The sequence below is a fragment of the Eptesicus fuscus genome, chromosome 10 (assembly GCF_027574615.1).
Source record: "Eptesicus fuscus isolate TK198812 chromosome 10, DD_ASM_mEF_20220401, whole genome shotgun sequence".
NCBI lineage: Eukaryota > Metazoa > Chordata > Mammalia > Chiroptera > Vespertilionidae > Eptesicus > Eptesicus fuscus.
The window spans coordinates 98,054,868-98,082,823 of NC_072482.1; the positions used below are offsets into that span (position 1 = coordinate 98,054,868).

The window sequence follows — 27,956 nt, forward strand, 5'->3', positions numbered from 1 at the left end:
GCTCGCCCTCCAGCCAGCACTCGAGGCAGCTACAGGCCAACCTGCGAGTGCTTTCCTAAAGAGCAGACGGCGACAGGAGGGGAACGAGGGAACTGCACACCCAGGGAGACGTCGGGCTCCTAGGAAACACGCGAGGGCGAGGCAGACACCCAGCACCGCGCACCCGCGAGGCCGGGCCGCACCCACACGTGGGCCTTACGGGCCAGCGGCGAGGTGGGAGTCCACCTGCTCTGCACGCTCACGGGGAGAGCGGTGCGTGCGCCCAACACTCAGCTCCTTTAATTCCCACGAGGGCCGTGAGGCGCCGGCACCGCAGGTCCAGTCTCCACTATTCCCAGAGGGGAGTGGGGGCACAGCACGGCGGGCACCCCTGTGGGCAGCAGAGGGTACTGGGAGCTGGGGTGACACCCTCCGCCGGCTGCGCCTGGCACGGCCTCCGGGTGCCGAGGGAGGTGAGCTGTCCCTCCGTCCGCCCGTGAGCGTGGGGTCAGCGCTCTCACTCCTCTCCCTCTCACGGCACTGTCCTCACTCTGTCACCCAGCCATCGTGACACCGGCTGACGGGGACTGCGATGGGGACTGAGCTTGCATTTTAATTTATTTTCTTCTGGAGCCCAATTCTGTTCTGATTGAGTCCTGATACCGGACAACGGTTCTGCTGCTCCAGGGCCGTTGTCAACGCGGCAGAGAAATCAGTTTTCTCCCCGAGGCCCTGCATCCGGAGGCACCCAGCTGACTCAATGCCTCGAGCCCACAGGGGAATTCGGGGACAGAAGAGGTGCTGCGAGCATCATCGGCTCCCGCACCGGCCGTGGCCCCGCTGAAATGGTGGCGGAAGGTCAGGAGGGCAACCATTGCGCAGACGCCACATCCCTGCCTCCGCTCGTCTGTCTGCAGGCGGGGCCGCCCCTACCTTGAAGCTTCTGTCCTCAGACCCCGAGACGACCACATGCGCTTGCCACGCACAGAACTCGGCTGCGGTCACGGGGCCCTGGTGCCCCTCCAGCTCGGCGCGCGCGGTCCGGCTCTGCGGGTTGCACAGTGAGACCAGTCACTGGATGTTCCAACAATGGCTGCTGAGAAGTCACCTGTGTCTCGCAGGAGAGTTTCCGTTAAAATGCACCTGCAGAACTCCCTCTCCCAGGCCTGACGCTCCCCGGGCACGGAGCTGACACCAGACAGCGGAGCACGGCGTCCGGGGCCGCAGGAGCCGGTGGCCACAAACACCGCCGAGGCCGACCGCAGCAGGCCCTTCCCTCAGGATGTGCTCGCAGCTCCAGCCGAGGCCCCGTGAAGCCTTCCCAGCCCCCGTCCCAGGACACTACGAATGCCTCCGTCTGTGACGTCACCTCCGACACTCCCTTCCCCAGGGTGAGCCTCCAGCGTACAGCCAGTGAGCCGAGACGCGTCCAAAGGCAGGTGTGCCCCACCGCCTGCACACAGCAGGCCCCGCCATAATCGCCAACACGACGCCCCATCTCTGTCCTCCCTGCCCTTCGGTTTTAACGTGGATGTGGCAAGGGATTCTCGGGGGGCCAACAGCGTGCTCAATCACTGTGCTCGTGACACCACAGCCTGTCCCCACAGCGCGTCCCATGCGAGCACGGGTCCAAGGGAACAGAGCCCCGTCCGCTGTGTGACACGGGCCCAAAAGCTGTTCCAGGGCCCAACACGAGCCTCAGTGACCACAGAACCTGCAGGGGGCAGCACATTCACGCCAGCTGATCCCGATGAAGGACCAACGAGAAGGTCCAATTCTCAGTGGGAAGCAAGTGCTGATGAGAGAGACAGGAAAGGCCCACACTGTGAGGCTCTGACAGAGAAGACCGGAAATACACGTGTTCCGTGTTCTGTGTTCCGGAGCATGTGTGTGCCCTGGTCCCCGGGCGTCATGGCGAGACCTCCATCCACATGAGAGAGCAGCATCTGGCTCCAGGGGCCTCCATTGCAAGACACAGATACGTGCTCACTCACTCTCCTAACGTGTTCACAGAAACTCGCCCGTTAGGGCCCTGCTGACAAGAGCAGGTGGACCTTGCCGTGAGGCCCTGCAGGCCCACAGCCGCCTCTCACCTGCACGTCCAGCACGAGGACCCTGTTGCCAGCGCACACCGCAGCCATCTGGTCGTCCGGGCTGAACCTCACGCACCGCACCTCTCCCAGGCGGGTGCCCAGGACGAGCCCGCGCGGGTCCGTCCCTGGGAGGGGCGGGGGTGGGGGGAAGGGGTGCCGCCATTAGTTGGTCATCAGAGGCAGGACTGCGCGTCCCGGGGAGTCGGCTCCCGGGCAGGGACCCGCTCTCAGGGTGACTGGGCTGTCAGACGACTGGATCTTTGAGAGAATTAGACAAGCTGAATATAAAAATTCCCCTGGAAATACGTGGAATTGCCCAGAACTGCCAATAGCGTGTGAGAACCCGTCCGTGCAGCCCCGTGAAGGGGAGAATGAGCTTGTTCTGACCCACTGCGGGGTGGGACACCGGACACCCCAGAGCCCGGTGCCTGTGTCCTGGGAGCAGATCTCCACATACCAGGTCCACGTGGGGCTCCGCTTACAGACAAACTTGGGGAGCTCTGCCCCTCCTACAATGAGACTGTCTACCAAGACCCCAGGAGGGAGCAGATTCCTAACAGGTGGCTCACTGTAAGCAGGCACATGTGCATACTATACACACATGTACCTGTGTAGGTGTGCGCTACGTGTGTGTTCCATGTGTGTAGTGTGTACACATGCCCACATGTGCATATATACTGTATGCATGTGTACTGTATGTGCTTGTGTATGTGTGTGCTATAACTGTATGCATGCACATACCATATGTACATGTGTGTGAATGTACTAAACACATGTGTACTGTGCCCATGTCCCTGTGTGCATGTATGCTGTGCATGTGCATACTAGATGTGTGTGCTATAAATGTATGCACATATATACCATATGTGTATGCATGTGTGTATGAGTGTATTATGCATGTGTGTATTGCTGTGTACATATGTACATGCTTATGTAGTATGTATGAGCTATGTAGTGTGTATACATGATGAATATGTGTACTGTGCAATGTTTGTACATAATGAATATGTGTGCATGTGCATACATTGTAGTAGGCATGCATGTGTGTACATATGTGTACTGGTGCTATGTACGTGTGCATGTGTGCTTGTATTTGTGTGCATGTGTACACATGCTTACATGTGTATGTGCATGTTGTGCATGTGTGTACATAAAGTATACATATGTGCATGTACTGTGGGTGGGTATGTGCTATGTGTGCATGCATGTTTGTGTTTGCATGCATGTGTATATATATACACATGTGAGTGTGTGCTGTGTTATGTGGTGTGCACACATGTGTGTGTATTGTACATGTGTGTGTGTGTACTGTGTGGGGTGCTATGTGTGTGTGCTTACATGTGTGACTATGTGTGTGCTATATTGTGTACTGTGTGTGCATGTGTGCATATTGTACATGTACATTCATGTACTGTGGGGGGCTGTGTGTGTACATGTGTGTTTGTATTTGTGTGCATGTATTTACATGAGTATGTGTGTGCTACCATGCATGTGCATGTGTGTAGATGTCAGTGGTGACACCTGATATTGCAGTGACCATACTATGGAGAAGGTGGAGTATAAACTATTACATAGGTTGCTGTCTAAAATTAGTTGGTTTAGGAGTAATTCTGTAACTTCTGAGTGTAGCTCCATACTGTGGTCCTCACCAACGTCTCACCTCCATCTGGTAAAACTCAGACACACCGCCCTCAGCCACAGAGCTTGGTCTCGGCTCCTCAGAGAGGCCAAGCTCGTGGCGCCCAGGCCAGGCCCCCAGATCCCTCGGCCTCACAAGCGCTCCCAGCGCTGCCCACCCTCCCACCTGCCACCGCCCGGACGGCTCCACGTGAGCGTGTCGGCCATGATCTGCCTACGCCTCACTCTCCAGGGCCCCGCATGACTGGTGACTGCTACATGCCCGTGTTTCTCACTCTAAGCCGTGAACCTGCCCCAAATCCATAAGGAAAGAATATTTCAACTCCCTCCAGGTTTGAGTGCCACAAAAGCCACAGGTTTCAACGCAAGAAAATGTGGAGATAAACCCACTGAGCTCGGGAAGCGGCTTCTCGCTCGGCCGTGTTCCGCCAGCTCCCCACCTGCCTTCCACGTCACAGGGGCCAATCGGGACCAGCCCCCCATGCACCCGGGCTCTTTAGGTGAAGCTGGCCCGGGACGGTGTCAAATGGTTTAGGTCTGCACTCACCCTGAAGCGCTTTCTCTCTGCACTCGTCCAGCCTCCACATCATCACGTGGTCTTGGGAGGCAGAGCAGACCACAAGCGGGTGCCCCCTGTTGCCAAACGCCACGGCAGTAATTGGCTGATGGTGTCCTCTTAAGATCAGAAGCTAAAAAACTCACAAAAACATCATTGATTAGAGGTAACAACCAAAATAACATACAATGTAACCTCAAACCTAAGAAATTAAATGGATTGAATTTTTCAAATATGTTGACTTCGCGTATTCATTTATTAAAACCCTGTGTACTACTAAATGAATGTCTCGGGCTGGGCACAGCACCGTAGCTCAGGATCACAAGTAACAGGCAGCAGGAAAGGGCAGCGCCCTCACCGCACTTACCCACTGTGTGTGACTGAACGGCACACGCTGCACCCACCGCATGCCAGGGAGGGGACAGCTGTGTGATCAGGGGAGGGGACGGCTGTGTGATCAGGGGAGGGGACGGCTGTGTGATCAGGGGAGGGGACGGCTGTGTGACCGGGGAGGGGACGGCTGTGTGATGAGGGAGGGGACGGCTGTGTGATGAGGGAGGGGCCGGCTGTGTGATCAGGGGAGGGGACGGCTGTGTGATCAGGGGAGGGGACGGCTATGTGACCGGGGAGGGGACGGCTGTGTGACCGGGGAGGGGACGGCTGTGTGATGAGGGAGGGGACGGCTGTGTGACCGGGGAGGGGACAGTGATGAGGGAGGGGACGGCTGTGTGACCAGGGAGGGGACGGCTGTGTGACCGGGGAGGGGACAGTGATGAGGGAGGGGATGGCTGTGTGACCGGGAAGGGGACGGCTGTGTGATCAGGGGAGGGGACGGCTGTGTGACCGGGGAGGGGACGGCTGTGTGATCAGGGAGGGGATGGCTGTGATGGGGGAGGGGACGGCTGTGTGATGAGGGAGGGGACGGCTGTGTGATGGGGGAGGGGACGGCTGTGTGACCGGGGAGGGGACGGCTGTGTGACCGGGGAGGAGACGGCTGTGTGACCGGGGGAGGGGACGGCTGTGTGACCGGGGAGGGGACGGCTGTGTGACTAGGTTTGTGAACTGGGGAAGAACAGGCTTTAGCACATTCAACATGTTTTCATTTTGCCGAAACCGGTTTGGCTCAGTGGATAGAACGTCGGCCTGTGGACTCAAGGGATCCCAGGTTCGATTCCGGTCAAGCGCATGTACCTTGGTTGCGGGCACATCCCCAGTAGGGGGTGTGCAAGAGGCAGCTGATCGATGGTCCTCTCTCATCGATGTTTCTAACTCTCTATCCCTCTCTCTTCCTCTCTGTAGAAAATCAATAAAATATATTAAAAAACAAACAAACAAAAAAAAAACATGTTTTTCTTTAACTGGTGTGGTCACCAGATGCTTAGGTTAGAATGAGCCTGACCAGCGTGGTGACCAGTTGGTTAAGGTCTTTGAATCCACACAGACAGCAGCATGGTGACCAGAAGGTTAGGCCTTTGGCTCACCACTTACTAGTGAATTCCCTTGTCCTCCAACAGAAAAATAAACTAATATTCCATTTGTACAATGGAATATTCCTCGGTGCTAAGAACAATGTACTATTGATACATGCAACAATATGGATAAGTCTCAAAATAATTACTCAGAATGAAAGAAGCTGGACAAAAAGAGTAAATACTGTCTGATTCCATTTACGTAAAACTCTAGAAAATGCTACCTAACCTAAAAGCTTAGATTTAGAATAGATTAAAAATTCCTTCAAATAAAAAAATACAGATACTCCAATAGAAAAATGGCAAGAGACTGAACACACACAGCATTCAACCTTCGCAAAGATTAAAAAGAGAAAATGGCCAAATGGCCAATAAATGTACAACTAGGCATCCGTGCCATTCCTCAGCGGACAGTTAGGAATTACAGTTAAGCAGCACTATGCCCACCAAAGGGCTGAAATTACAAGGACCAAGCGGAGGGCAGGAGGCGGAATTCTTACACGCCATCTGGAGTACAGCCTGGCACCCCCCCCTTCGCATGTCTCCGTAGCATCGCCTGCTGAACTAAAGACACACATTCCCTATGACTCAGCATGTGTGCACACATATGACATGTTAGAGAATGTCTGTAATGGTCAGATTGTGGAGTCAAAACAAATGCCCCCCGACCAGGAGAATGGATGAGGTGTGGTCTCTGCAAGCAATGGAATACTATGCGGCAAGGAAAATGCGCAATAAGGATGAACCTCGTAAACATAATGGTGAACGAGGGAAAAGACTGCACAATGCGTGTCCCATGTGCCCAAAGTTCAAACGTGAGCCACACTAACCTATGGTGCTAGAGTGAAGACAGTGTTCCCTTCAGGGGGGCGAAGGGAGCACTGATGGACAGGTGGGGTCCCCCCGCTGTGACCAGTTTGTTATGCCCACCACAGCTGTCCCCTCCCTGATCACACAGCCGTGCACTTAGTCTCTGGGACACGGCTCTCCCAGTGTTTTCCAGTCCCTGCCAAAGGAGGAGAGCAAGCTGGAGATCCGAACGTAGATCTCTTAACTCAGGGGGGGGAATAAAAACGCAGGTTCCCTTTATTCACGGTCAGCCAAGTGACTGCCAGTAGGACTGAAAGCTAGAGGGAAACGCCCAAGTCACTATCGCCGTGGCTCTGTGAGCAGCACTCAGTCCTCAGACGCCTGAAGCTCAGAGACGACAAAAATCATTCAAATGCCACCACGTGGGGACAGGTGCCACTTTCCCACATTGTGCCATGGAACCTGGTTTTGTCAAGAGTATTCACAGACGGACCCTAGTCATGAAATGGGCCTCAGCACGGAACGCAATGTCTCTAAAACTCTATCAGCTTCACGTAGGAGATTCCGCAAGAAACGTAAAAAGCTTCCTTGAATGTGTTAATATTAGAAACCTATACAATTTCAACTCGTCTTGATTGTGTTGAGATGAACCTATTCTTGCTCATGTTCTTCCTGAAGATTTTTTTTAATACAGTGATTCCTGGCAGTTTTACAAAAATCAAAGCTAATGCGATGCCTTTGTTGGGTTCGCACCGTCCCCGCGGCGGTTAGCGGGGTCCCCCAGGCGGCACCTGAGACGGGGACCAAGGCTGCGTGTGTCCTGGGACTGAGCGCACCTGCTGGGCGGGGTCCGCGGAGCTCCGCACGCAGAGCGCAGTCCCGTCCACGGGGAACGCGCAGTGCGGCGCGCGACACGCGAGCTGGACGTGGGAAGCGGTCCGCTCCGACTCGACCCGGAACTTTTCTGTGACTATGTCGCCCCCACGGCCATCATTCGTGGGGAACGTCCGTGGCTCCTCCATCTCCCACCTGGAAACACAAGTGCGTACACGCGACTCCGTGCAGACACCGTCTGCCCTTTGGAACGACCCCTGAGCTCACACACGGGACACACCCCGCCCCAAGGAAAAGGGCGAGTGGCTGCAAAGCCGGGGTCCTCGGGCGTGGCCGCTCCTCCGCCACCGGCTTCCAAAGCACCGGCCTGCCGGGCCCCTCGGACCGGCCTGCTCGCAGAGGCCGCGTCACAGCCGGGGAGGGGACCACCCGGCAGGGCGCCGTGGAGATGGGGCGGCGACGGGGCGGACCAGGGCCGCTCCGGCTGCGCTCCGCCCGCCGCGAACCTTCACACACGCGCTCAGTTACACCTGTGGCTCCCGGGGGCCCGTCCCCCGCGCAGCGCCGTGGAGCGGACGCTCAGTCCAGGGGGGAGAGGACCGGTAAACAGGGGTCCGCACCGGCCGCCTCTGCGCACCGTCTCTCACCTACGACCCGACAGGACGCGCCGAGAGCCCGGGGTTTGCGCTCCGCGCCTCCCCGTCGCCGTGGTTACTACCCAAGCGCCGAACGGCGCCACGCCCCTTTCTCGCGAGAGCTCGGAGCCCACGACTTCCGGAGCGTCCGCCCTTCCTTCCAAGCCTACACCCCACTTCCGGGTGCCGCCGCCTGACTTCCGGCTCCTGCGGCGCAGCCGCCCGGCCCGGCCCCGGCCCCTGGGGGAACGGTGGTGAGTCCCTCCGGCCGCCCCGCCCGCCCCGCCCGCCCCGCCCCGCCCCGCAGGTCCCCCAGCCGGCCCTCCCTCCCTCCCTCCCGTCCTCCCAGGGCCGCGAGGTGGCCCCGATGTGGCCGCGCCGCCCCGGGCGTGCTCAGCGTGGGCCCCGTGGTGTCTCCGCAGGACGAGCTGGTCCCGCGCCGGGCGTCACCGGGCATGGCCGCCCCCGGGAAGGGCGCCCCCCGGGCCCTGCCGCTGCGCCTGCTGCTGCCGCTGTTCCTGCTGCTGCCGGCGGCGTCCCGAGCGGGCGCCTCGGAGGAGGAGGAGGAGGTCCCGGCCGAGTGGGTCCTGCTGCACGTGGTGCAGGGGCAGGTGGGCGCGGGCAACTACAGCTACTTGCGGCTGAACCATGAGGGCCGCATCGTGCTGGCCATGCGCAGCCTCCGCGGCGACGCCGACCTGTACGTGTCGGACAGCACCCTGCACCCCAGCTTCGACGACTACGAGCTGCAGGCCGTCACCTGCGGCCGCGACGTGGTGGCCATCCCCGCGCACTTCCAGCGCCCCGTGGGCATCGGGGTGTACGGGCACCCGTCGCACCGGGACAGCGAGTTCGAGATGAAGGTGTATTTCGACCGGACGGTCCAGCGACACCCGTTCGGGGACTCGGCGTACTCGGACGGCGAGGCGAGCCACGCGCACGCCTACGACCCAGAAGGCGCGTCCCAAGAGGAGGAGTCCCTGCTGTGGACCATCCTGATCAGCATCTTGAAGCTGCTCCTGGAAATCCTGTTCTGACTGCGGACACTCGGGCGGACCCCGCCATTTCGCTGTGAAGGTGACGGCCGGAAACTCGCCTTCTCTGGGTGGGGATGGAAAATAAAGCCATACAGTTTGTTACCTCAGTTACCCCAAAAGCAGGAGACGGCAAGCTCCCTACTTGTTTTAAAGATCACAATTCCTGTAACAGTCGTGTGCACAATAAAAGGCTTAACCGCCCCTTTCACTAGCTTGTCAGGTGGCTGAGAAGGAAGGCTGCAGGGACGGAGGTGTCTAAGAGAAATCAAAACAGCAGCCCCATGCAGATCAGGGTCAGAGCGTGATAACGTGACTTTACTCGTTAGAGTAAGAAGTTCGGTGTGTAAGCAAGTCGCCACCCTTGGCAGAAGGGACTGAAGCCCACACCCGCCCAGCAGGTGTTCTGGGCGTTAATGGCAGTTCTCACCCAGCTGCTCTCTGTCGCCAGCGGTGACTATCTGCCTATCCTGATTCTCCCATGACCAAATCCTGTAGTGGTCCCCATGGTAGGCCAGAAACAATAAAGACTAGGAAAACTTCGCAAAAGTAATAGTAACTTTCAGGCTAGTGGAGGAATAATTATTTCAAATGAAATTGCCTAATACTTCCCTCTGAATCTCTGAAGACAGCCAAGATACTACGGAATAAAAAACCTTTTGGAAGATGAACTATTTCTCTACCTGAAGCTGGTTCCCCGGGTAAGAGTCGCTTACAGCAGAAATGAGTCAAAACTTGCAGATTCTAAGCACATAGTTCGTTTCAAAAATCTTTTATTGGCATAAAAATGAGAATTGGAAATAGGTTGGCACCAAATAATTCACTTAAATGCATATTACAATATTGGGGTCAAGAAACTATTTTATCCCTCTTTGCTGTTTTTCCCCCTTCTGCCCACTTTCCTGGGTGTTGGGGGAGCTCGCTGACAACAGTCACAAATCCAGCGACCTAGGAGAAAAATTGCTAGTTAATAGAGAATGAAAACTTTTTTAGGACTGAATTGTAAACCCATCACTAATGCTGCTCCTCTGGACTTGTGGGAAGAAGGGCACTACTGAGTTCCTTAACTTAAGGAGAAAAATGTAAACTCTGAAGATAATCAGTGTAACCAGCCAAGTGACATGCGGGGGAGGGGGGAGGGGCGTGGGCAGAGCAATGCTATGAAGTGCTAGGAACCTGTAGAAGATCCTCATCCTCTCTGAAACCCAGCACTACAGGCTCAGAAGTTCAGCAACTGACCCCGTAACATACACCTGTTAGGTCTCGCCTGTTTCCAGCCCTTTCTCTGCTGCTCGCTGGCAGCTGTGTCTTAGCATCCTCTCTGGTCCTGGGGGGCTAGGGCTAGGCGGACACAGGCCGAGTGTCTGACAGCACGGCGACCAGCTGCCCTGGGGACCTGTCTGAATTATGGCAGGACTTCAGGGAGTTGTTTAAGTTGCTTGCTTCTTAGTGATCCCCGGGAAGCGTAGTTCTGGGCATTCTTTCTTACAGCATCATACACAGTGTCAACTATGCAAGTAAGGTCTGACATTGCACAATTATGTGTGGAATGTTACAGTCCAGACACTGGGATGTATCCTTCAATTCTGTGTTCATTCAGTTACACAGTTACCTGGATTGTTATGCTGCCTCAGTTGATAGAAATCTGGACTAACATGTCCAAAGGCATAGGAATCATTTTGTTAACTTTCTGTGTCCATGACATGAAAATAAAATCAAGGCTTTGAAATAAAGGGAGGCTGTTGCTTCAGCTATTTTAGTAGAAAAACAGTGGCTCATTCTATACACTGAGCTCTACACCAAACATGGACTAGTCACCGACACTACGCGTGTCCTTGGCTGGGAGGGCCGGGCACGGACAGCAGGTGGACGTGCCCGGGGGGGGGGGGGGAGGGTCACAGCACAGGCCCGCATGTCACTGGTGTGTGTGCCACCTTTCAAGTCAGAGCTGGGAGAACCCCCTCGAAGGGGCCGGCCTTCCGTTCGTGGTCTTTACCTGATGGGATAGCACTGAGGCCCACACAGAACGTGTGGTAGCCTCTGTCACACACATCACAGAACATCATTTCCTCTTCATGGTGGGGCTGTCCACATACAATGCAAGTTTTACATTCCATACACTGCCAGGGGTAGGTCTTAATCATAGAAACAAGCTCCATGGTCATATCCAGGCAAGAAGGATGGCCTAAACCAAAATCAGTATTAGTAGAATTCACCAGTTCACAAGGGAATGTTTCACTTAAAACGGCATAATAAAGTGCTAGTTGCTTTGTGATTTCTCAAGAATGGCTACGATGGTTAAGGTCGTCAAAGAGAAATGAAAGTGCAGAGCTGAAGAAAATGCATGGACTTAATCTACACCTTACTAATTACCCTTTAATACTTGACAATTCTCTGGTGCAAGTCTAGCTGACAACTAAACAAAGAGGTGGTTAAAGCGTCAAGCAGACAGGTGGTACTTACCACTGTTCTCACACTGGGAGCAGTGTATGAGAGGTTCAGCCTTCCCTTTCTTGTTGGACTCCTTACCCTTCAGACAAATTCCACATAGAGCATTGGGAATGACCTTTGGCTGGAAGGGTAGAAGAGGGCTATAAATTCATGCCAGAAGAACCTGCTATGGGTTCAAAAGGAATTCTGTCACTGTATTGCCTTAACTTTATTTTGGTGACTCGCTACCGAGGACCTTTTTCAAAGACATGACTAAGCCTCAGGTTTCATCTTAAACTGTCAGCGGGGATCCCGCGTCAGGACTCCTAGGGCCTTCTACGCCCTGTACAGCGAACCAGAGGGAAGACTAAAACCACGCCCAGAGGCACTATTCACCGAGGAGGAAACCAAGTTCCCAGTGGCCCTTCCCACTCAGCCAGGCTCACTGTAGAGGAGAATCAAGTGTGAGCAGCTTATGCACTAGTTTTGTTTAAACACATTTGCCAAAGTTGTAAAACTGCATCTATAAAATCTAAGTTACAAAACCAAGGTTTTAACATTTTTTTATTGAAAGACAGCTCATGCAGACCGTCATGTGCACAAATGTTTGTGGAGAACCAAGTTGTGAGATTATTTACTTTGTACATCTAATAAAAGAGCCCACATTTAGGGGCAAAGCATTCAGTATCTATAATAATAAAAGGGTAATATGCTAATTAGACCGGACGTCCTTCCTGACGAAGCCGGGGCCAGAGGGAAGCCAGCCCGGGTCCCGGGTGCCAGAGGGAAGCCGGTGCCGGCAGCTGGGGGAAGGAAGGCCTACTCTTGCACAAATTTTCGTGCATCGGGCCTCTAGTAAGATATAAAACAAGTTTTCAGACAAAATAATTATCACTTAAAAGAAACACACAGACACCCTTATATTTTGAGCACATTCACTTCTCATATTAGAAGCTCACTCAATCCAGGGGAGGCATTTGGGCTTTAAAAGAATCGGCGGCCCCGGGAGCGTCAGAGCAGGGCACTGCGCCCGACACCACCGGTGGGAGACGCTGCGCGCAGCCTGGGCGGGGAATGAGGCGCACTCGCACTCGATGGCAGGTAAGCGCCGGGAGAAAAGGAAGAGGCAATATGGCCAAGTGCCTATGGGGCACACCCACGTATGTACGTGGGGAGGAAAATTATTTTAAATAGGATCATTAAATTTCTGCTTTTCTCCAGCCCAGCCAGATGCGTCTTGCATTTCCCTAAGTGACTGAGCCACAGAGAAGCCCCACAGAACTCCGACTCTGCATTTAGGGTTCCGTCTTTGGCACGGCTCACTGCTCCCTTCAAGCCTGTTCGCCTATGCAGTTTGTTCTGATTTTACATTATTTAAGCGTTTTCACTTTTCAAATTGTCTTTCTTTGCAAAAGATGACAGAGGCATTCAAAAATAATTTTTGTCTTATTTATTTTAAAAAGTCAACCTTATACATAAATATAATAAAAACAGTAACTCTAAACAATCACAAATAGCTCTACAAAATAATAAATATGGAAGTAAAACATACATATAAAACTTGACCGTTAACTAACCTACACCTCCTGTGCATCTTTATACCCTGCTCCCCCAGCGAGGGTCCTGTCACAGGCTCGCACCTCTCGGCCTTGCGTGTGGTGCCCTCTGTGGTCACGGCTACATTCTAAGCATCCGGCTCTCAGTCTCCCCTGCTTCCGTGAAAACAGCCAGGAAGTGCACCCAGGACCAAGTGCAGGTTCAGTTATGGTCAGACTGTCACTGCCGTAATATACAGCAGCCAGCAACCCCTCAATCTACCAAGGGAAGAACCGCCGTGGGCTCCGTCACCGGCACTGAATGTGAAAGCTGCGCTTATTTAACACTCGCAGTTCAGGCCAGACACTGCACTCGACGGGCCCTGGTTAGTCCAGGACGGAGCCGCATGACACTGAGCTCTGAAAGGAGAGCCCCTCACGGGAGACCCTTCACAACGTCGAGAGGCTAGTCATTCACATTCTAGATCAATTCAAGTTCCACCATCATTGAAATACACATGAAGCACCTATGATACAAGGGACACCAAGAAAATCCTAGGTTTAACTTCTGAGCTCAAAATCGTGTATGTTAAACCCTTACATTTTCCTTACCCGACAGTCTTCATCTTGAAAACAGAGACGGGGTGGAGGGAGAGGAAGGGGAGGAGATGGGGGGTGGGGGTGGGGGAGCACACGAGAGGGCGCTTCCAGCATTTTCTGAGATGCTGCCAGGCTCAGCATAGAAACGCTGGGTTCCCTCGGCCTCGCAGGCTGTCAGAGGCCAGTGTCTACGCCACGACTGGGCCCGGAGACGGCAGTCGCTAGCTGGGAGGCGTCTCAGTGACTGGATTCAGGGGAGCAGGACGGGTAGTGGGCAGAGCCCCCGAAGAGCAATGAACAGAACACCCCGGGCATGTCTGACAATAAGTCGGTTCTACTGCGACTACCGCCACCTCAGCTTCACCGACAGGAAAATTAACACTCGTCCCAACAGTGCTCAGCACGCCAACGCAAAGGCTCACGACACCCTGTTCTCCTGCTTCAACAGTAACCGGGGCGAGCGAGGCTCTCACGGAGCACTAGTAGGGTTTAATCTGTACGTTAACGTGGGCTGAGTCCCAGCACGTACGCTTTCATCTCGGGTTAATGTGGCCTGAACACTGTCCTACGTGTGAAGGGCAAGCACAAGTGACTGTGATCAAGCAAGACATCAGGTGCATTTAAACGTTTATATCCATGACCTTCGGCTTGAAGCATCCTAATATGCAGGCACATCTTGGCTTAATACTTTTCATAGAGGTTAACTTTTCATAAACGTGTTCACATCAGGGCATCGAGTCCAAACACTGGCTGTCCCAGACTGTGAAACGCCGACGCGGTTCCGTCCGGAGACCCCGTGCGTGTTCCGCAGCCAGGCTCCCGCGAGTACACCGACGGAGGCGACTGTGTCCTCCCACGGTCAGCCACGACAGCACGCGTCTCCATTCCAGGTCCACCAACGCCCCGCCCTGCCCCGCCCCGGCCACGATCCCCGTGCACTGACAGTCTCCGTCCACGGCCAGCGCGCTCATGGCCATTCCCCAGCCCACAGCCCACGTGTGGCACCGGCACGCTAACTTCACAAACTTAATCTTTGGAGTTCATTTGCTTTTAGTGATTTAAGCGCTAACTTAAACCTTTAGTTTAAAAATGATATAAGCTATCTATGTGAATACAAGTATAAAAATCACGCAGCCACTGCCTGCCAGCAGCCAGGAAGCCAGCCCTGCTGGGTGACACTGAAGTGTCTGCCCGAGGCTGAAACAACACGAGTGTGTAAGCTGATTACATAAAGGCATTTTCTAACTAAGTGTGGATACACTGCTCGGAGTCGCCTCTCGCTTCAGGGGAAGGCCGCGTGCGGAGCGTCTGGCCGCCGCGGGCCGAGGCTGGGGCTCCTGGGACCCGCTCTTCTCCCTGCAGTCCCAGCTCTGACTCAGGACAGCGCTACGATTCTACTCAGCAAAACTTCCTCACCACCGCACTCCCACAGCCTTCAAAACACCTTCCTAACCACAGTACCAGGCATATCCCGACACATTCCAGACCCAGACAACTGTGTATCCTACTATCACCACCCGAAACATGAAACTGCAGCTACCCCCGTGGGCGGTTTCCTGAATCCCCACCCACAAACGGCCCGACCCTCCGAAGGGAGGGAGACATCGCGGAAATGACACAAACAGGATCGCCCACAGCCTGCTACCTTACCCTGAGCAGCCAGACCAAGAACTCAACAGGCACACCGAGCCGGCTGCCGCAGGAAACACTGTTCTGCAGGCTCCTGCCCCGCGAGGCTAACAACCACGACTGGAGTCAGTCTCACTACCTTCCGTCAGCGCCGGCGGAACCTCGAGGCCGACCCATCCAGGGCACAGCGCGGGTGCCCCTTCTCCTGCCTACGAGGGGTCGCACGATGTCCGGGTTACGGCCTTGACTCCGAGGAAACAAAGTGTAAAGTTCTGCCTAGAAAATAATTTTTTAAAAACCCATACTTGCCTGCTTATTATTTAAAAGCAAAAAAGAAGATTCTCTGATAAGCTGTACACATACAGAAAACAGAAGCTAAACCACAGCCAAAGTGACAGGAAGCCACCAGGAGACAGAGCCGACAGGAGGAGCGGACAGCACAGGCCAGAGGGCGAGCGCGGCGGCGGCAGCGGCTCCACCACGCGGAGGTTCAAAGGCAAACATTTCGGGGAGAGGCTGGTCGGGAAGGAAGCTGGTCAGGGGCTTTTCTCTTCTACCTTGTACCCAGGGGCGGACTTGGACAGCACCGAGCGCTTGGCAGCGTCCTTCCTCGGGGTGGCCGCCTTGTCCTTGGGCCGCGGTCTCCCCGGGAGAGGCTCCTCCTGGCTGTCGGGAAGGCCTTCGCCCTCGGACACGTTGCCGGAGGAGCTGTCCTGCGGGGCAAAGGCACATTCCTTGGAATTCACACAGGTTTGAGGGAATTGTGAGAACCACAGACACAGTCCAACAATCGTTAGCGTTCCGTCGACTTAAAAATAAAAAGATAATTCTAAACATAAGCAACGCTGCCTGGTGGAGACTCACAATGAGCCAAGGCCAGAGTCACGCCCTGTCTCCTCAGGGACAGCACCTCCTCATTTCATGCAAAAGTATCGCTTAGAAAAGAAACTTCTAGACATGCACGGGCATTCTCTGAGGGACAGGGTCACGGAGCGAGCTCAGCCCGCACACACGTGGCTTCCTGGCAGAGGCGCGGGGCCAGGTCACCGACAGAGTTTCGATGCTTAACAGTATCTGATCACTTAATTCACTTTTTAACTTAATACTTTCTGCTTCAAGTGGCAATGCCATGTTCATATAAACTACAAAACTGGGAATTAAAACACCACGTCTGCACGCGCAGACACCAGTCACTCACAACACACGGACCTGGTTTTACAAAACTACTGGATTGCACTGTGTGCACGTGTGTGGGCGTGTGCCTTACTTTCTAAGTGTTACGTGCATTTCGTCACATTGTTCTCTGGACTGCGCTTCTACCATGTAAGTGTACACACTCCGCCACTGAGAACATGAGCTGCTTCTCTAATTTCCACAGTAAAAACACTACTCACACGCCAACGGACATCTGTTTTCTAATTAAGTTTTGTCAGCATCTGCCCGGGTCCTTTGGGTGGTTTAACGTATTTGCGATGGATCGCGTGCTGCGGAGGTTGTCGATCTGACATCACGGTCGCCGTGCCCTCCGAAAGGCTGATTACTTACACCCCCACCGGCAGCGTGGTCCAGAGTCCACGAGGCGTGCCCTCGCCAGACGGCGCGACAGGAGGAGGGGAGTCCCTGCGCTAACTGGGCGGCCTCCTCTTGGTGAACAAGGTTGGTCGCTAACCGTGTTTCAGCGGCCACCGCCCGCCGAACGGCAGCACCTGCCGGGCCCGGGGCCGCGGAGCAGCAGGGAGTCAAGTCGGAACCTGTCCTTCGCTCCCCAGCACGCCCACTGCCCACGGACCTGCCAAGGCCCAGGAAAACCTACCAGCTAACACGTGACCCGGAACCGCAGCACGGCCCTAAAGGAGCCTGAAATGACCACTCAGGCAACAGCAACACCGGGAAGGGCTCCCGCACCAGGCGGCAGCGCGGCTGTAACCGGGTGCGGCACCCCCGCCTGCGCCGCTGTGGCAACGACAAGGGCCACGGTAACACGGAACTCACAGAGGCCACGCCGCTCGGCTACATGCAACTGCCATTGTCAGAAAGACGGCGGCGACACCCGTGGGACTTCACGTTCCAGGCAAGCCACCAGCACACGTTCAAAGGGAGAGGACACGCCTCCCCGGGACAGAGGTTCTCACCGAAGTGCCCTTGTTCCTCCTCTTCTCGTCACCTCGCCCGTCCTCGGCGTCGTCAGAGTCGCCGTCGCTGTCGAGCGCGGGGAGTTCCGGGTCCAGCGGCGGCTCGTAAAGGGCCGTGTTCAAGGGCAAGTAGCGCAGCTCGTCCGGCGAGTACCTGGAGGCAAGATGCTCAGTTCCCTTCCCTGTGAACGGGAACGGCTCCCCTTCGAGCTGTGAAGAGAGCCTGAGTCTTCAACGAACCCCAATGCTTGTGAAAATGATTAGCAGAAATAAATAAGACTTCCTTTTGATGACCAAGGAGGACAATAAATAAAAAACAACATGTGTCCCCCAGACTGAGTGTAAAACATGCACTAATTCTTAATTCCCAAACGATGCCTCCTTCACCCTCAGCCCCAAATACAGCAAAACGACAGTGCCAGCAGGCAGGGGGAACTGCAGCAACACGGATCCTACAGACCCCCCTCCCCCAGGCCCGTGAGCTCTCCATTCCACACGCAGAGCGGACACGGAGGGTGAGCGAACCAGCCGTGTGAGTCGTGGCAGTGCCTGGTCCATGATACCAACTAAGAAAGCATGCAGGCCCAGCCAGTGCACTCAGTGGTTGAGCGTCGACCTATGCACCAGGTCAGGGTATGATTCCCGGTCAGGGCACATGCCCGGGTTGTGGGCTCGATCCCCAGTGCGGGGCGTGCAGGAGGCAGCCGATCAATGTTTCTCTCTCTTTCCCTCTCCCTCTCCCTCTCTGAAATCAATGAAATAAAATAAAAAGGGAAAAAAAAGAAAAACTTTCAGCAGCAAGTCATGTGAAGCGATTTGTGAAGCCAGTTCTAGGAAACGGAGTCTCCACTTCACCTGAACGGGGTGGGACGGCACAGCCAGCTGACCGCACACCCGGTGGGCGCTCCCTTCGCTCGGCAGCGGGCGCCGCACCAGCCTCCCCTCAACTAAGACATCACACCCAAAGCAGACAGCTTGGTACCCAGAAGTTTTTAAAGGTTTTGCTGACCCACGATTTAAATGTGACTTGCAACAGTACTGTCCTACCGTCTATTTAAACACCACTCTCCAATGCACCTTCTCTGTCCTAAAGAAACGGGCCTAAAGCCGAAGGAGAGGCCGAGGTCTGACGCACGTCCCTGTCAGTGCTGGTCCTGGTCACACCCAGGCAGGGAGGGAGGTGCAGTGGAGAGGGGCCAGGGCAGGGGTGTGGCTGCAGCTAGGTGTACCCCACCCCGCATGCCCTGGGCAGGCCAACCCCTGGCTTCTCCGACTTTATCTGCACGTGGCCCGGAGGCCGCTGAGAGAGGAGCCCCAGGTCGGGGCTGTGCCCGCGCCTGCCTTCCCCTCACTTGCTCGTGACTGCAGTGCTGCGGGGGCATGCACACGCTCCGGGGAGCCTGCCCACAGAACAGGAAGTGCGCAGGAGCAGATGCTCCGCCTGAAAGCAAACCCTGGCCGAAGGGAGTTCCCACCAGACCCCGGAGTCAGAGCCCGGACACGGACCTGGGACAACGCATGGGAGGTGAGAGCGAGCCGAGCAGGGGCCGCCAGGGGTCTGCGGTCCCCCAGCATCCCATGCACACGGTCAGGAACCACGGCCCACCTTTTGTAATACTCCTGGAACTGCCCAGGGATGAGGGCCACCGGGTAGGAGCTGACCTTGGTCCGCTCTGTTGGTAACACCTTGTACTTCCCTTGAGGCACCTGGATGACCTGGGGGACGGGAAGAGCAACACAAACCTGAGCCCAGGCCGAGGAAAAGGCCCTCGCCGCCGCCTCCCCGAAGCCACACCAGAGGCGCATGAGGAGCTCCGCCAGGGGCACCGTGGTGTCTCCCGTTCGGTGGGGGCTCGTCCCTCTCCTGCGGCCGCTCTGCTCCCCCTCAGCCCCCACTCCCGAGGAAAGGCACCCCCCACTCACAGCCCGATGGCCCGGCAGCACCCAACCTCTGCAGCTCAACGTCCTGGACCGTGAGATGGAAGTAACACCCTTCCAACCTCTCCGACAGTGCGAGCTCAGCGAACTGATACGGAACTCTGACAACCACCCTCAGAGCACCCAGGACGCATCAGTCCCCTCAGCAGGATGTACTCCACACGGCAAAGACACTGCACACGGCACACACACATGCACATGTGTGCACAAGCACACACATGCTGTCAAATATCCATATATGCACACGCATGCACACACATACATGCAGACACACATGCATGTGCACATGCACACAAGCATGCACACACCACAGAAACGTACGCGCGCGCACACACGTAGTCACACCCATACGCACGTGTGTACACGTGCATACATGTACGCACACGTGCACACACACACACACACACGTAACCTTAGCATCATCAGGCCATCCTTAACAATGACAGCCTAAGTTCTGGGGAGGAAAGGACCGGCTGCTGGCACAGAAGGTGGCAGGGATAAGCAGGGACGGAGGCCCAGCAGCGGCCGCGGGAAGCGAGTGCAGGGCTGAGGGCCCTACGTGTGTCTGTAGGTCGAAGTAGGCCCGCCGCTCCTCCGTGCGCTCCCGGTTCAGGCTGCTGTTGAACTCGGCGGCTTTCCTGGCGGCTTTCTTAATGTACTCGGGCACTTTGCTGGCTTCGACCTTCTGCGTGTTCTGCTGCTGCATTTGCTGAAATGAAGACATTGCAGCTGGAAGTCACATGTAACTTTACCACGTGTCATCCTCCCCAGACCAGCAAACGACGCCAGTCACCTCGATACTCACAGAATACTCTTTATAGTGGTCCGTGATGCGCTGGCGTTCTTTCTCTTGCAGAATAACTGAATACTCAGCATGTTTTGCTGGATATTCTTTAATCATTAAGTCAATAACTTCATCACTGCGTAATGCTGTTAAACCTGTTTTAAACCAAAAACAGGTTAAGAAAACCAATTAAGACTAAATGAGCAAAACCACTTTTTAAAACGTGCTTCTCATTCAAACTACTCTACAAATACACGGCTTCCATCAATCAAGCAAAACATTTCAACACATCTGAGAAAAATAAAGGTAAATTCATAATATAAAGTCAAACAATTAAAGAGAATTAACAATGTTGCCAAGGCAAAAAAGTCAATTTCTCTGCCAAATGTTCCTTTTGTAAGATCTTACGTTCTATAAACATACATCCCTTTACTAGGACAATGGCTAAATGACCATGTATACTAACGAGTGGCAATACCATAGGATGTCAGGTGAAAAAAAACTAACAATTTTCAATATATTACAGTTCTTAGTCTCCAAATTTGATCAACTAAATTTCACCAAACGCACTGGCACACAACACAAGTCATACAGGCAATTTCCAAAACTCACAGCACCAGATTACAGCTGCGAGACAACTTCCTCAGTTTGGATTAAAGGTAGCCATGCTGCATTAAAACATCTGTAAAAGGGAAGTTACACGCAAAGCATGGAGGTAGCTATTCGGAACAAAAATGGAACGAAATGTGCCTTTTAAGAGAGATGGATCAATGCTTCTAAAAAGCACTGAACAAATCTTGCACATGAAACACACACACTTTAACACATATGTGACTGCTATTAGAAAACGGTACTGTTACCAAATACATCATTCTCCTTTTTATTGTAACAGTAACCAAAAATAAAGTAAATAATTGGGCATTAAACTAACTCAATGTGTTTTATTAATGTTGTAAGATATTTTAGGAAGAAAGATAAACCCTCAGCCAATATCACCCCATAAATATGCCGCTTCCGAGCTCACAGGCGCGCGTTACCTAGGGTGCACTGCGTCTCCGTGATGACGTTGAGCTCTCGTAGGTAGAGTTTCTCCTTATGGGACAAGTCCCGGCGCTCTAAATCTCCAGAGAAAATAGCGACAAACGACTGTTAAAAGTGGTTGTTTGCATGTGGCACATGGTGCATTTGTAACATTTCTAAAAGCTAAAAACTTCTTTAAATTATTAAAAAGTTAAAATACTCAAAGACTTTAAAAAGTACTTCATATTATATATTCCAAGTATGACGAACGAGAATACACAGGAACAATCTTTAAATTCAAGGAATAAAATTTAAAATGAAACTCAAAATAGAATAACTCAAAGCAAGAAGGGGCATCCGCAGTCCCGTTAAAACAGCTGAAGGACAGCCCTTCTCGAACGCAGACCCTGCGTGTGTTCGCAGCCGCCTCCTTCCTCGGGCTGAGAAGCAACGGGCAAGAACCAAAGGCCTTGGCTCGTGTCGCGATAAAATCATTTTTCTAAAAGTTTCCCCAGGAAGTGTATCGCCCTCATTTTGCTTTTAAATCATGTAGAAGGCAAAGGAACCAACTGCCGTACAGAGAGATGCTGGAGGCCGGAGGTGAATGAGATCGGCCAGCGAGGAACACACACACGGACAATCCACACTCAGCCTGACAAAGACATCCCCATTCGCTACGAGTCAGATGCGCCTGTTACAGGAACCGAGACGTGGTACCTGGGTACTTCCGCTTGAAGGAGGTCACCCCCAGGTACTCGCTGACCTGCTCCTGCAGCATGCAGTACTCCCCCGTCTCATCGGGCGGCCATTTGTACTCGATCAGGTTTTCTGCTGGGTAGTAGCTAAAGCTAGACACAGATATACATTATGCTTACATGTGGCTTCTATTCAATGTTATTTTTAAGGTTACTTATTTTTTCTGCCTGGCCCGTGTGGCTCAGGGGTTGAGCAATGACCTATGAACCAGGAGGTGATGGTTCGATTGCTTCCTGCTCAGGGCACAGGCCCGGGTTGCGGGCTCGAGCCCCAGTAGGGGGCGTGCAGGAGGCAGCCGGTCAATGATTCTCTCTCATCACTGATGTTTCTTTTCTATCTCTCTCCCTCTTCCTCTGAAATCAATAAAAATATTTTTAAAACAAAAAAGAAAGAAACATCAGTCGGCTGCCTCCGGCACGCCCCCCACTGGAAGAGAGCCCTAAATCCTGGGCGTGTGCCCTGAACTGGAATCAAAGCCGCAACCTTGCGGTGCACAGGATGATGCCCAACCAACTGAGCCACACCAGCCAGGACTGAAAAACTAGTTCAGTTATTTAATTCTCAGTCGTCTATAACACTGCAAGACAAAGGCATTCCCAGGGTTTCGTACGTTATCACGGGACATCACGCAGCGGGTGGAGGGAAAGGAAGCCGCCAAACGAAAGGGCGACGGGAACGCTCCTCTCTGCACACCACGAGAACCCAGCCTCAGAGAGCGTGAAGGCCACGCAGGGTGGGGGCGCCCGTCCCGGATTCCTTCGCGCGAGCCTGACGCCTCGGCTGCTGTTTCATCCGCTCGAGATGTGAGGAGTCTCAAGAAGCTGAGAAGGCAGGACCCCGAAAGCCTATTTCCCAATAAACTGAACTATAAGCCAGAACTAGGTTCTCATCTGACTCCACAAATCCAGAGGCAAGACTGGACCTCGTCTGCGGGCCGGGCCCTGCGGATCAGCCCCACCTGAACGGCAGGCGACGGCCTCCTGGACTCAGGCCGACCCGACCTCTGAATCTCCTCAGCGGGGACCAGAGGCAGGAGGGGACAGGACGTCAGGCATCAATCCAATAAAAAGAAATGAACAGAAAGAACATTTCTCCAAGATGGTGCTGGGAAACGGGATATTAGGATGAAAAAATATAAAATTGACCCTTACCTCATATTACATACAAAAATTACTTCAACAAATGGATCAACAACCTAAATTTAAGAACTAAAACTAGAAAACTCTTAGAAGTAAACATAGGGGGTAAATGTTCACGATCACAGACTTAGCAATAGATTCCAGATGTGATACTAACAACACAGCAAAAAAAAAAAAAGATAACGAGGAATTTGGCAAAATTTAAAAACTTGTGCATGAAAGAAAATAATCGACAGGATGAAAAGACAGCCTACAAAATGAGAGAAAATATTTGCAAATCGTGTACCTGATAAGGGATTAATATCCAGAATATATAAAAAACTGCAACTCAACAACAAAAAAACAGCAATCCAATTTAAAAATGGGAAAAAACTTGAATAGACATTTCTCCAAAGATATACAATAGGGAATAAGCACATGAAATGATGCTCAGCATCGTTAGTCATTATGGAAGTTCAAATCAAACCGCAGTGAGATACCACTTCGTGGCTTTAAAATTGCTGTTCAAAAAAAATGCCAGAAAACAACTGTGGACCCTGAGGAAGACACCTACGAAGGAGGACTCCTGGTGGCTCACCTGGGCTTAAATTAAAAACAAAACAAATTCAAGAGCCTGGCAGCCATTTCTGCACAGGGGCCTCCCCTGCAAACCCCACACCCGGAGGAGCCTGCACTGAGCTGCCTGCCGGTTCCTGCGCCTGAGCCAGCCCTTCGGAGGGTTTCCTGGAATCCCATTTCAACCAACAGGACTGAGGCTTTCCCCGTCCGTCCTAGCGGGACAGCTATCTCCATCACCTTCTTCACCCACCAGTCAGAGCACCTCTTGTTCTGCCCAGTCAGGACAGTGACTTCTGGCCCCATCCATCTGTAAGGGTTTGGAGCCCTCATTTACCTGAGGACAGACCAACCAGGGACCAGGGCTGGGAATTCCGTCTCCATAAGCCAGCTTCCCTCTGCCTCAAGCTGCCACCTAAGACTGAGAACTGCGTTTCCCCCACTGAGTGGTTTCCTGGAGGGGAGCCTGGTCCCAGGGCGGCTGTCTGCACTGAATGACGTTTCCTTCGCTGCACCCCAAATTGGGAATTCCTATTGGCATGGAATCGACACCAACGACCTTCGGCTGACATACATGGATAAGGATAGGAAACGGGAAACTGTGTACACTCTTGGTAGGCATATGAAATGGTGCATCTCCTGTGGGAAACGTAAGTTACCGTGTAAGCTAACGGACTAGGAAACAGGACTCTGAGCAGGTACCTATATACCAGTGTTCACAGCAACACGATTGCAACAAAAGGCGGGACGAACCCGTGCCCATCGGTGGATGGATGGATGAGCAAGCATGGTACCTCCACACAACACAGTGTAATTCAGCCTTAAAGAGGAGAGAGTCTAATACCGGCTACCACATGGGTGAGCTTTGAGGACACGAGCCAGACACAAAATGAGTATCGTCTAATTCCACTTCCACCAGGTGCCTCAGGTAAGCACATGCACAAGGACACTGCTGGCTGCCAGGGGCTGGGGAAGCAGGGATAATTCTTAGTGCCTGATGGTCATGGAGTTTCTGCTTTTGGTAGTGAAAACGTTTTGGAAATGGGTGGTGGTGATGGCTATATAACACTATGAATGTAATTAATGTCACTGAACTATACACTTTAAAATAGTTTAAATGGTGAATTTTATGTGCATTTTACCAAATTTAAAAAAAATTGCACGGAGAACAAAAGCCACTTTGGTGTCACCCTGTAGACATGACAAAACATACTCTGCAATGTTTGAGAAGACCTTTGCCAGGGCTGGGGGAGGGGAGAGAGCGCGCGCAGGGAGAGAAGCACACCACAGAACTGCTCCCACGCCGCAGGGGACAGTACCCGAGCTCCTGGCTGGAGGTCTCACAGCTCCTGGAACTGTCTCCGGAGCCCATCCGCCTCCTTTTGGGTGGCTGGGTCCCGTCACTGGAATTGTCTTCATTGTCATCCTAAACGTTTCAAAGATTAAACAAATAGTCAGAGAACAAATAATAAGGAAGAAAGGTACTTCCCAGAATTGTTAAAAGATGCAAAGACTTTCGAAGGACAACTGGTTATACAAATATTAACTTTCTATTATAATTAAAAAGAGGCCCAGAATGTGGCATGGGCAAGACCTGGCAAAAGCTAAAACTGATCAATACAATTTAAAACAAAACAAAACACAACCTTTCAATTTACCCATAAATCTAAATCTACTTTTGCTTTCTTACCAACTGAGTTACAACCAAGGTTAAAATGCCTTCTAGTTTAAATAAACACATGAAATTGCTATGATACTCAAAATTCAAGCAAGCCTCCTATCCCAGCTAAAAGTAAAGTATACGGATCATTTAGTGTTCAATTCAAATTACAGCTGGTTTACAGGACTATATTAATTGGCTGTTTTAGGTCCTTATATCTCAGAGGACACACAACGACTAAAAAGAGGTTACCAACCCTGTTAATTTTCTTCTTACGTTGCAAAAATTTAGCAAAAACGTCTATATATATAATAAAAGGCTACCCAGAACCAGACCCAGAACCAGAGAGGAGGGAGCCCGATTCCTCGTGGGGCCGCACACTCCACCTTCGGCCGTGGGTTATGTTGAGAAAGGGCGAATAGCGACATTAAAATCTTTCTTCTAATTAATTTCCTTTCAATGTGCACAAATCCATGCACCGGGCCACCAGTTACCTGATAAGAGCCATCACTCTATATAGCAACTCCCTCCCCACACAAAAAAAGAGGCTTAAACAAATTTAAGTGACATCATCCATTATGTGACAACTAGAGGCCTGGTGCATGAAATTCGTGCACTGGGGGGCGAGGGGAGGTCCCTCAGCCTGGCCTGTGCCCTCAAGCCGTCAGTCGGACATCCTTAGCCTTGCTGTGGAGGCGGGAGAGGCTCCCACCACCGCCGCTGCGCTCGCCAGCCGTGAGCCCGGCTTCTGGCTGAGTGGCAGTCCCACTGTGGGAGCACACTGACCACCAGGGGGCAGCTCCTGCATTGGGTGTCTGCCCCCTGGTGGTCAGTGCACATCATAGCGACCGGTAGTTCCGCCATCCCGTCAATTTGCATATTAGCCTCTTATTACATAGGATAATATCAAGGCTGTAAGTTGGACCATTACATTAAGAAAATGAATGAGGTATCGAATGTCAGGAATTTACTTACATATTAGCTAAAGCTTAATAAATAGAAGACTTAAAATATATTTAAAAACCTTGGCAATGTAGCTTTCTACGACTAATATTGTTTTGTGAAATACCGTGCTCCTCTCGCTACGTATTAAAGGACAGGAACCCTGCGGAAGGCTGCGAGGAGGTCGTGAGGGCTCTGGTCAGGCAGCCCAGGCCGGGCTGCTGGGAGCTGTGGACACGGCCCTGCACACGCCGGCCCTGCACACGCCGGCCCTGCACACGCCGGCCCTGCACACGCCGGCCCTGCACACGCCGGCCCTGCACACGCCGGCCCTGCACACCCGAGTGGTTCTCTCTGAGCCACTCCTCCTGTGCCAGACCGGGACGACAGCGCCTGTGTTACTCGGCTGATGCCAGGACTGAATGAAGCATTTAGGAGCAAGATCTAGCAAACAGCCAAGGCCCATTAAAGCGAGTTAATGGAAGTATGCTGATAATCGGAAAGTCTCGAGTGGCCCCAGCTGTTAGGAATTTGCTCAGATTCTTTCCCGAACAGTAAACACACAGCATATTCTCCTCTGTTCTTATAAACAAGCTTTCCACCGAGAGCTCCAGATGGCTGGTCAGACAGGCACCAGGTAGGCGGTGGAGGGCGGGCTAGATCCGGTCTCCAAAAGGGAGTCACCGGCACCGTAACTGAGACGTTCATAGTCAGTGCTTCAGGCAGAACGTCTTTAGGCATCAAATGTCACCTTTTCTGTTTCACTATGTCTGAGGTTTTAAGGATCTTTGTGTCAATTTGTTCACATTTTCACCGGCTGAAAATGGAAGCACTCAGAAGAGACCACAAGTTAAAACGGCGACGTCCGCGGAAAAGCTGAAACCCATTCCTGTGCAGCGTTTGGAATTCGCTGCCACAACCGCGAGGTGCTGGACGCGAAGGGAACGTGGGCGGCCGACCTGTCCGAGGGGAGGGACCGCCCCCAGCACCGCGGGGCGCAATCGGGGCGACGTGCGTGACCCCCGACTGCACAGGTCCGCGGGCCACGGCGCCCGGCCACCCGTCGGACCGGCCCACCGCAGGGAAGCCGGCGGGGTCCCGCGGCCGGACCGGGGCGCGGCCACTCGCGGCACCAGGAGACCCTCGGGGACGGCCCGCCCCTGCCCGGCCGACGCGGCTTCCGGGGGCGCGGGCGGAGCGTCCCCGCCTCCTCCCGCCTCCCCGCGGCCTCAGCGCTCACTTCGGGGGTCGCGCGGCGGCTCCGCGTCACTTCCTCCGCCGCCGCGGCCTTTAACACGCGCGCTTGGCCCGCGGCTCCGCGAACCACAACGTACGGGAGGGGCGCCCGGAAGCACGGGCGGGGGTTAGGCCGGGGACTCTCGCGGCCGTGGCGGTCCGTCCGCCCGTCCGCCCGTCCGCCCGCCCGCGGCCTCCGGAAACGAGCTCCCACCGCCCCGGGCGCGCGAATCGCCTGTGGGTCCCGCCCGTGGTTCGCTGGGCCGCGGCGGGTGGCGGGTGGGGACCCGGCCCCTCGGTCGCCCCGCCCGTCCCTCGCCTCCCGCCCGAGGCCCGGCCCCGCCCGCCGCCGCCTCCTCACCTTCGGGGACTGCGCTCCAGGGGTGGCCGGGTCGCTGTCGCACGGCCGCGGGGACAGTGCCGCCCCGGGTCCGGCCGCCGCCATCAGCCCTAGCGCCCCGCGCCGCCGCCGCCTCCGCCTCCGCCGCCTCGGCCCAGCCGCCGCCGCCGCCGCCACCGCCGCGCGGGCCGCCCGCCGCCCCGGCCCCGCCC

At 53.9% G+C, this 27,956-nt stretch overlaps 3 protein-coding genes across 4 annotated transcripts in view; 1 reads left to right on the top strand and 2 right to left on the bottom strand.

Moving 5' to 3' along the window:
• The window catches only part of WDR27 (WD repeat domain 27), a 41,247-nt gene extending 33,196 nt beyond the window's left edge, over nucleotides 1-8,051 (bottom strand). Inside the window, exons 1-4 of the mRNA XM_054722607.1 lie at nucleotides 7,382-8,051; nucleotides 4,258-4,399; nucleotides 2,073-2,197; nucleotides 913-1,026 (exon numbers count right to left, since the gene is read on the bottom strand). Of these exons, the coding sequence (XP_054578582.1) occupies nucleotides 913-1,026; nucleotides 2,073-2,197; nucleotides 4,258-4,399; nucleotides 7,382-7,567 (567 nt within the window). The 5' untranslated portion in view covers nucleotides 7,568-8,051. The remainder of the gene's footprint in view (nucleotides 1-912; nucleotides 1,027-2,072; nucleotides 2,198-4,257; nucleotides 4,400-7,381) is intronic.
• Nucleotides 8,051-9,259, top strand: C10H6orf120 (chromosome 10 C6orf120 homolog). Its single transcript, XM_054722606.1, has 2 exons — nucleotides 8,051-8,268; nucleotides 8,437-9,259. Exon 2 carries the CDS (start codon nucleotides 8,470-8,472, stop codon nucleotides 9,049-9,051), a length of 582 nt encoding a protein of 193 aa, XP_054578581.1. The 5' UTR covers nucleotides 8,051-8,268; nucleotides 8,437-8,469; the 3' UTR covers nucleotides 9,052-9,259.
• A 545-nt stretch (nucleotides 9,260-9,804) lies between these two features.
• Nucleotides 9,805-27,924, bottom strand: PHF10 (PHD finger protein 10). 2 transcript variants are annotated; one of them, XM_054722604.1, is made up of 12 exons: nucleotides 27,766-27,924; nucleotides 24,886-24,992; nucleotides 21,834-21,964; nucleotides 21,134-21,211; nucleotides 20,118-20,251; nucleotides 19,872-20,021; nucleotides 18,981-19,090; nucleotides 17,375-17,528; nucleotides 15,800-15,955; nucleotides 11,512-11,620; nucleotides 11,045-11,233; nucleotides 9,805-9,996 (listed from the first exon to the last, which is right to left on the bottom strand). In XM_054722604.1, exons 1-12 carry the CDS (start codon nucleotides 27,847-27,849, stop codon nucleotides 9,911-9,913), a joined length of 1,488 nt encoding a protein of 495 aa, XP_054578579.1. In that variant the 5' UTR covers nucleotides 27,850-27,924; the 3' UTR covers nucleotides 9,805-9,910. The 2 variants fall into 2 exon arrangements, with proteins under 2 accessions (XP_054578579.1, XP_054578578.1); XM_054722603.1 differs by having other exon boundaries at nucleotides 21,134-21,217.
• Between the last annotated feature and the right edge of the window lie 32 nt (nucleotides 27,925-27,956).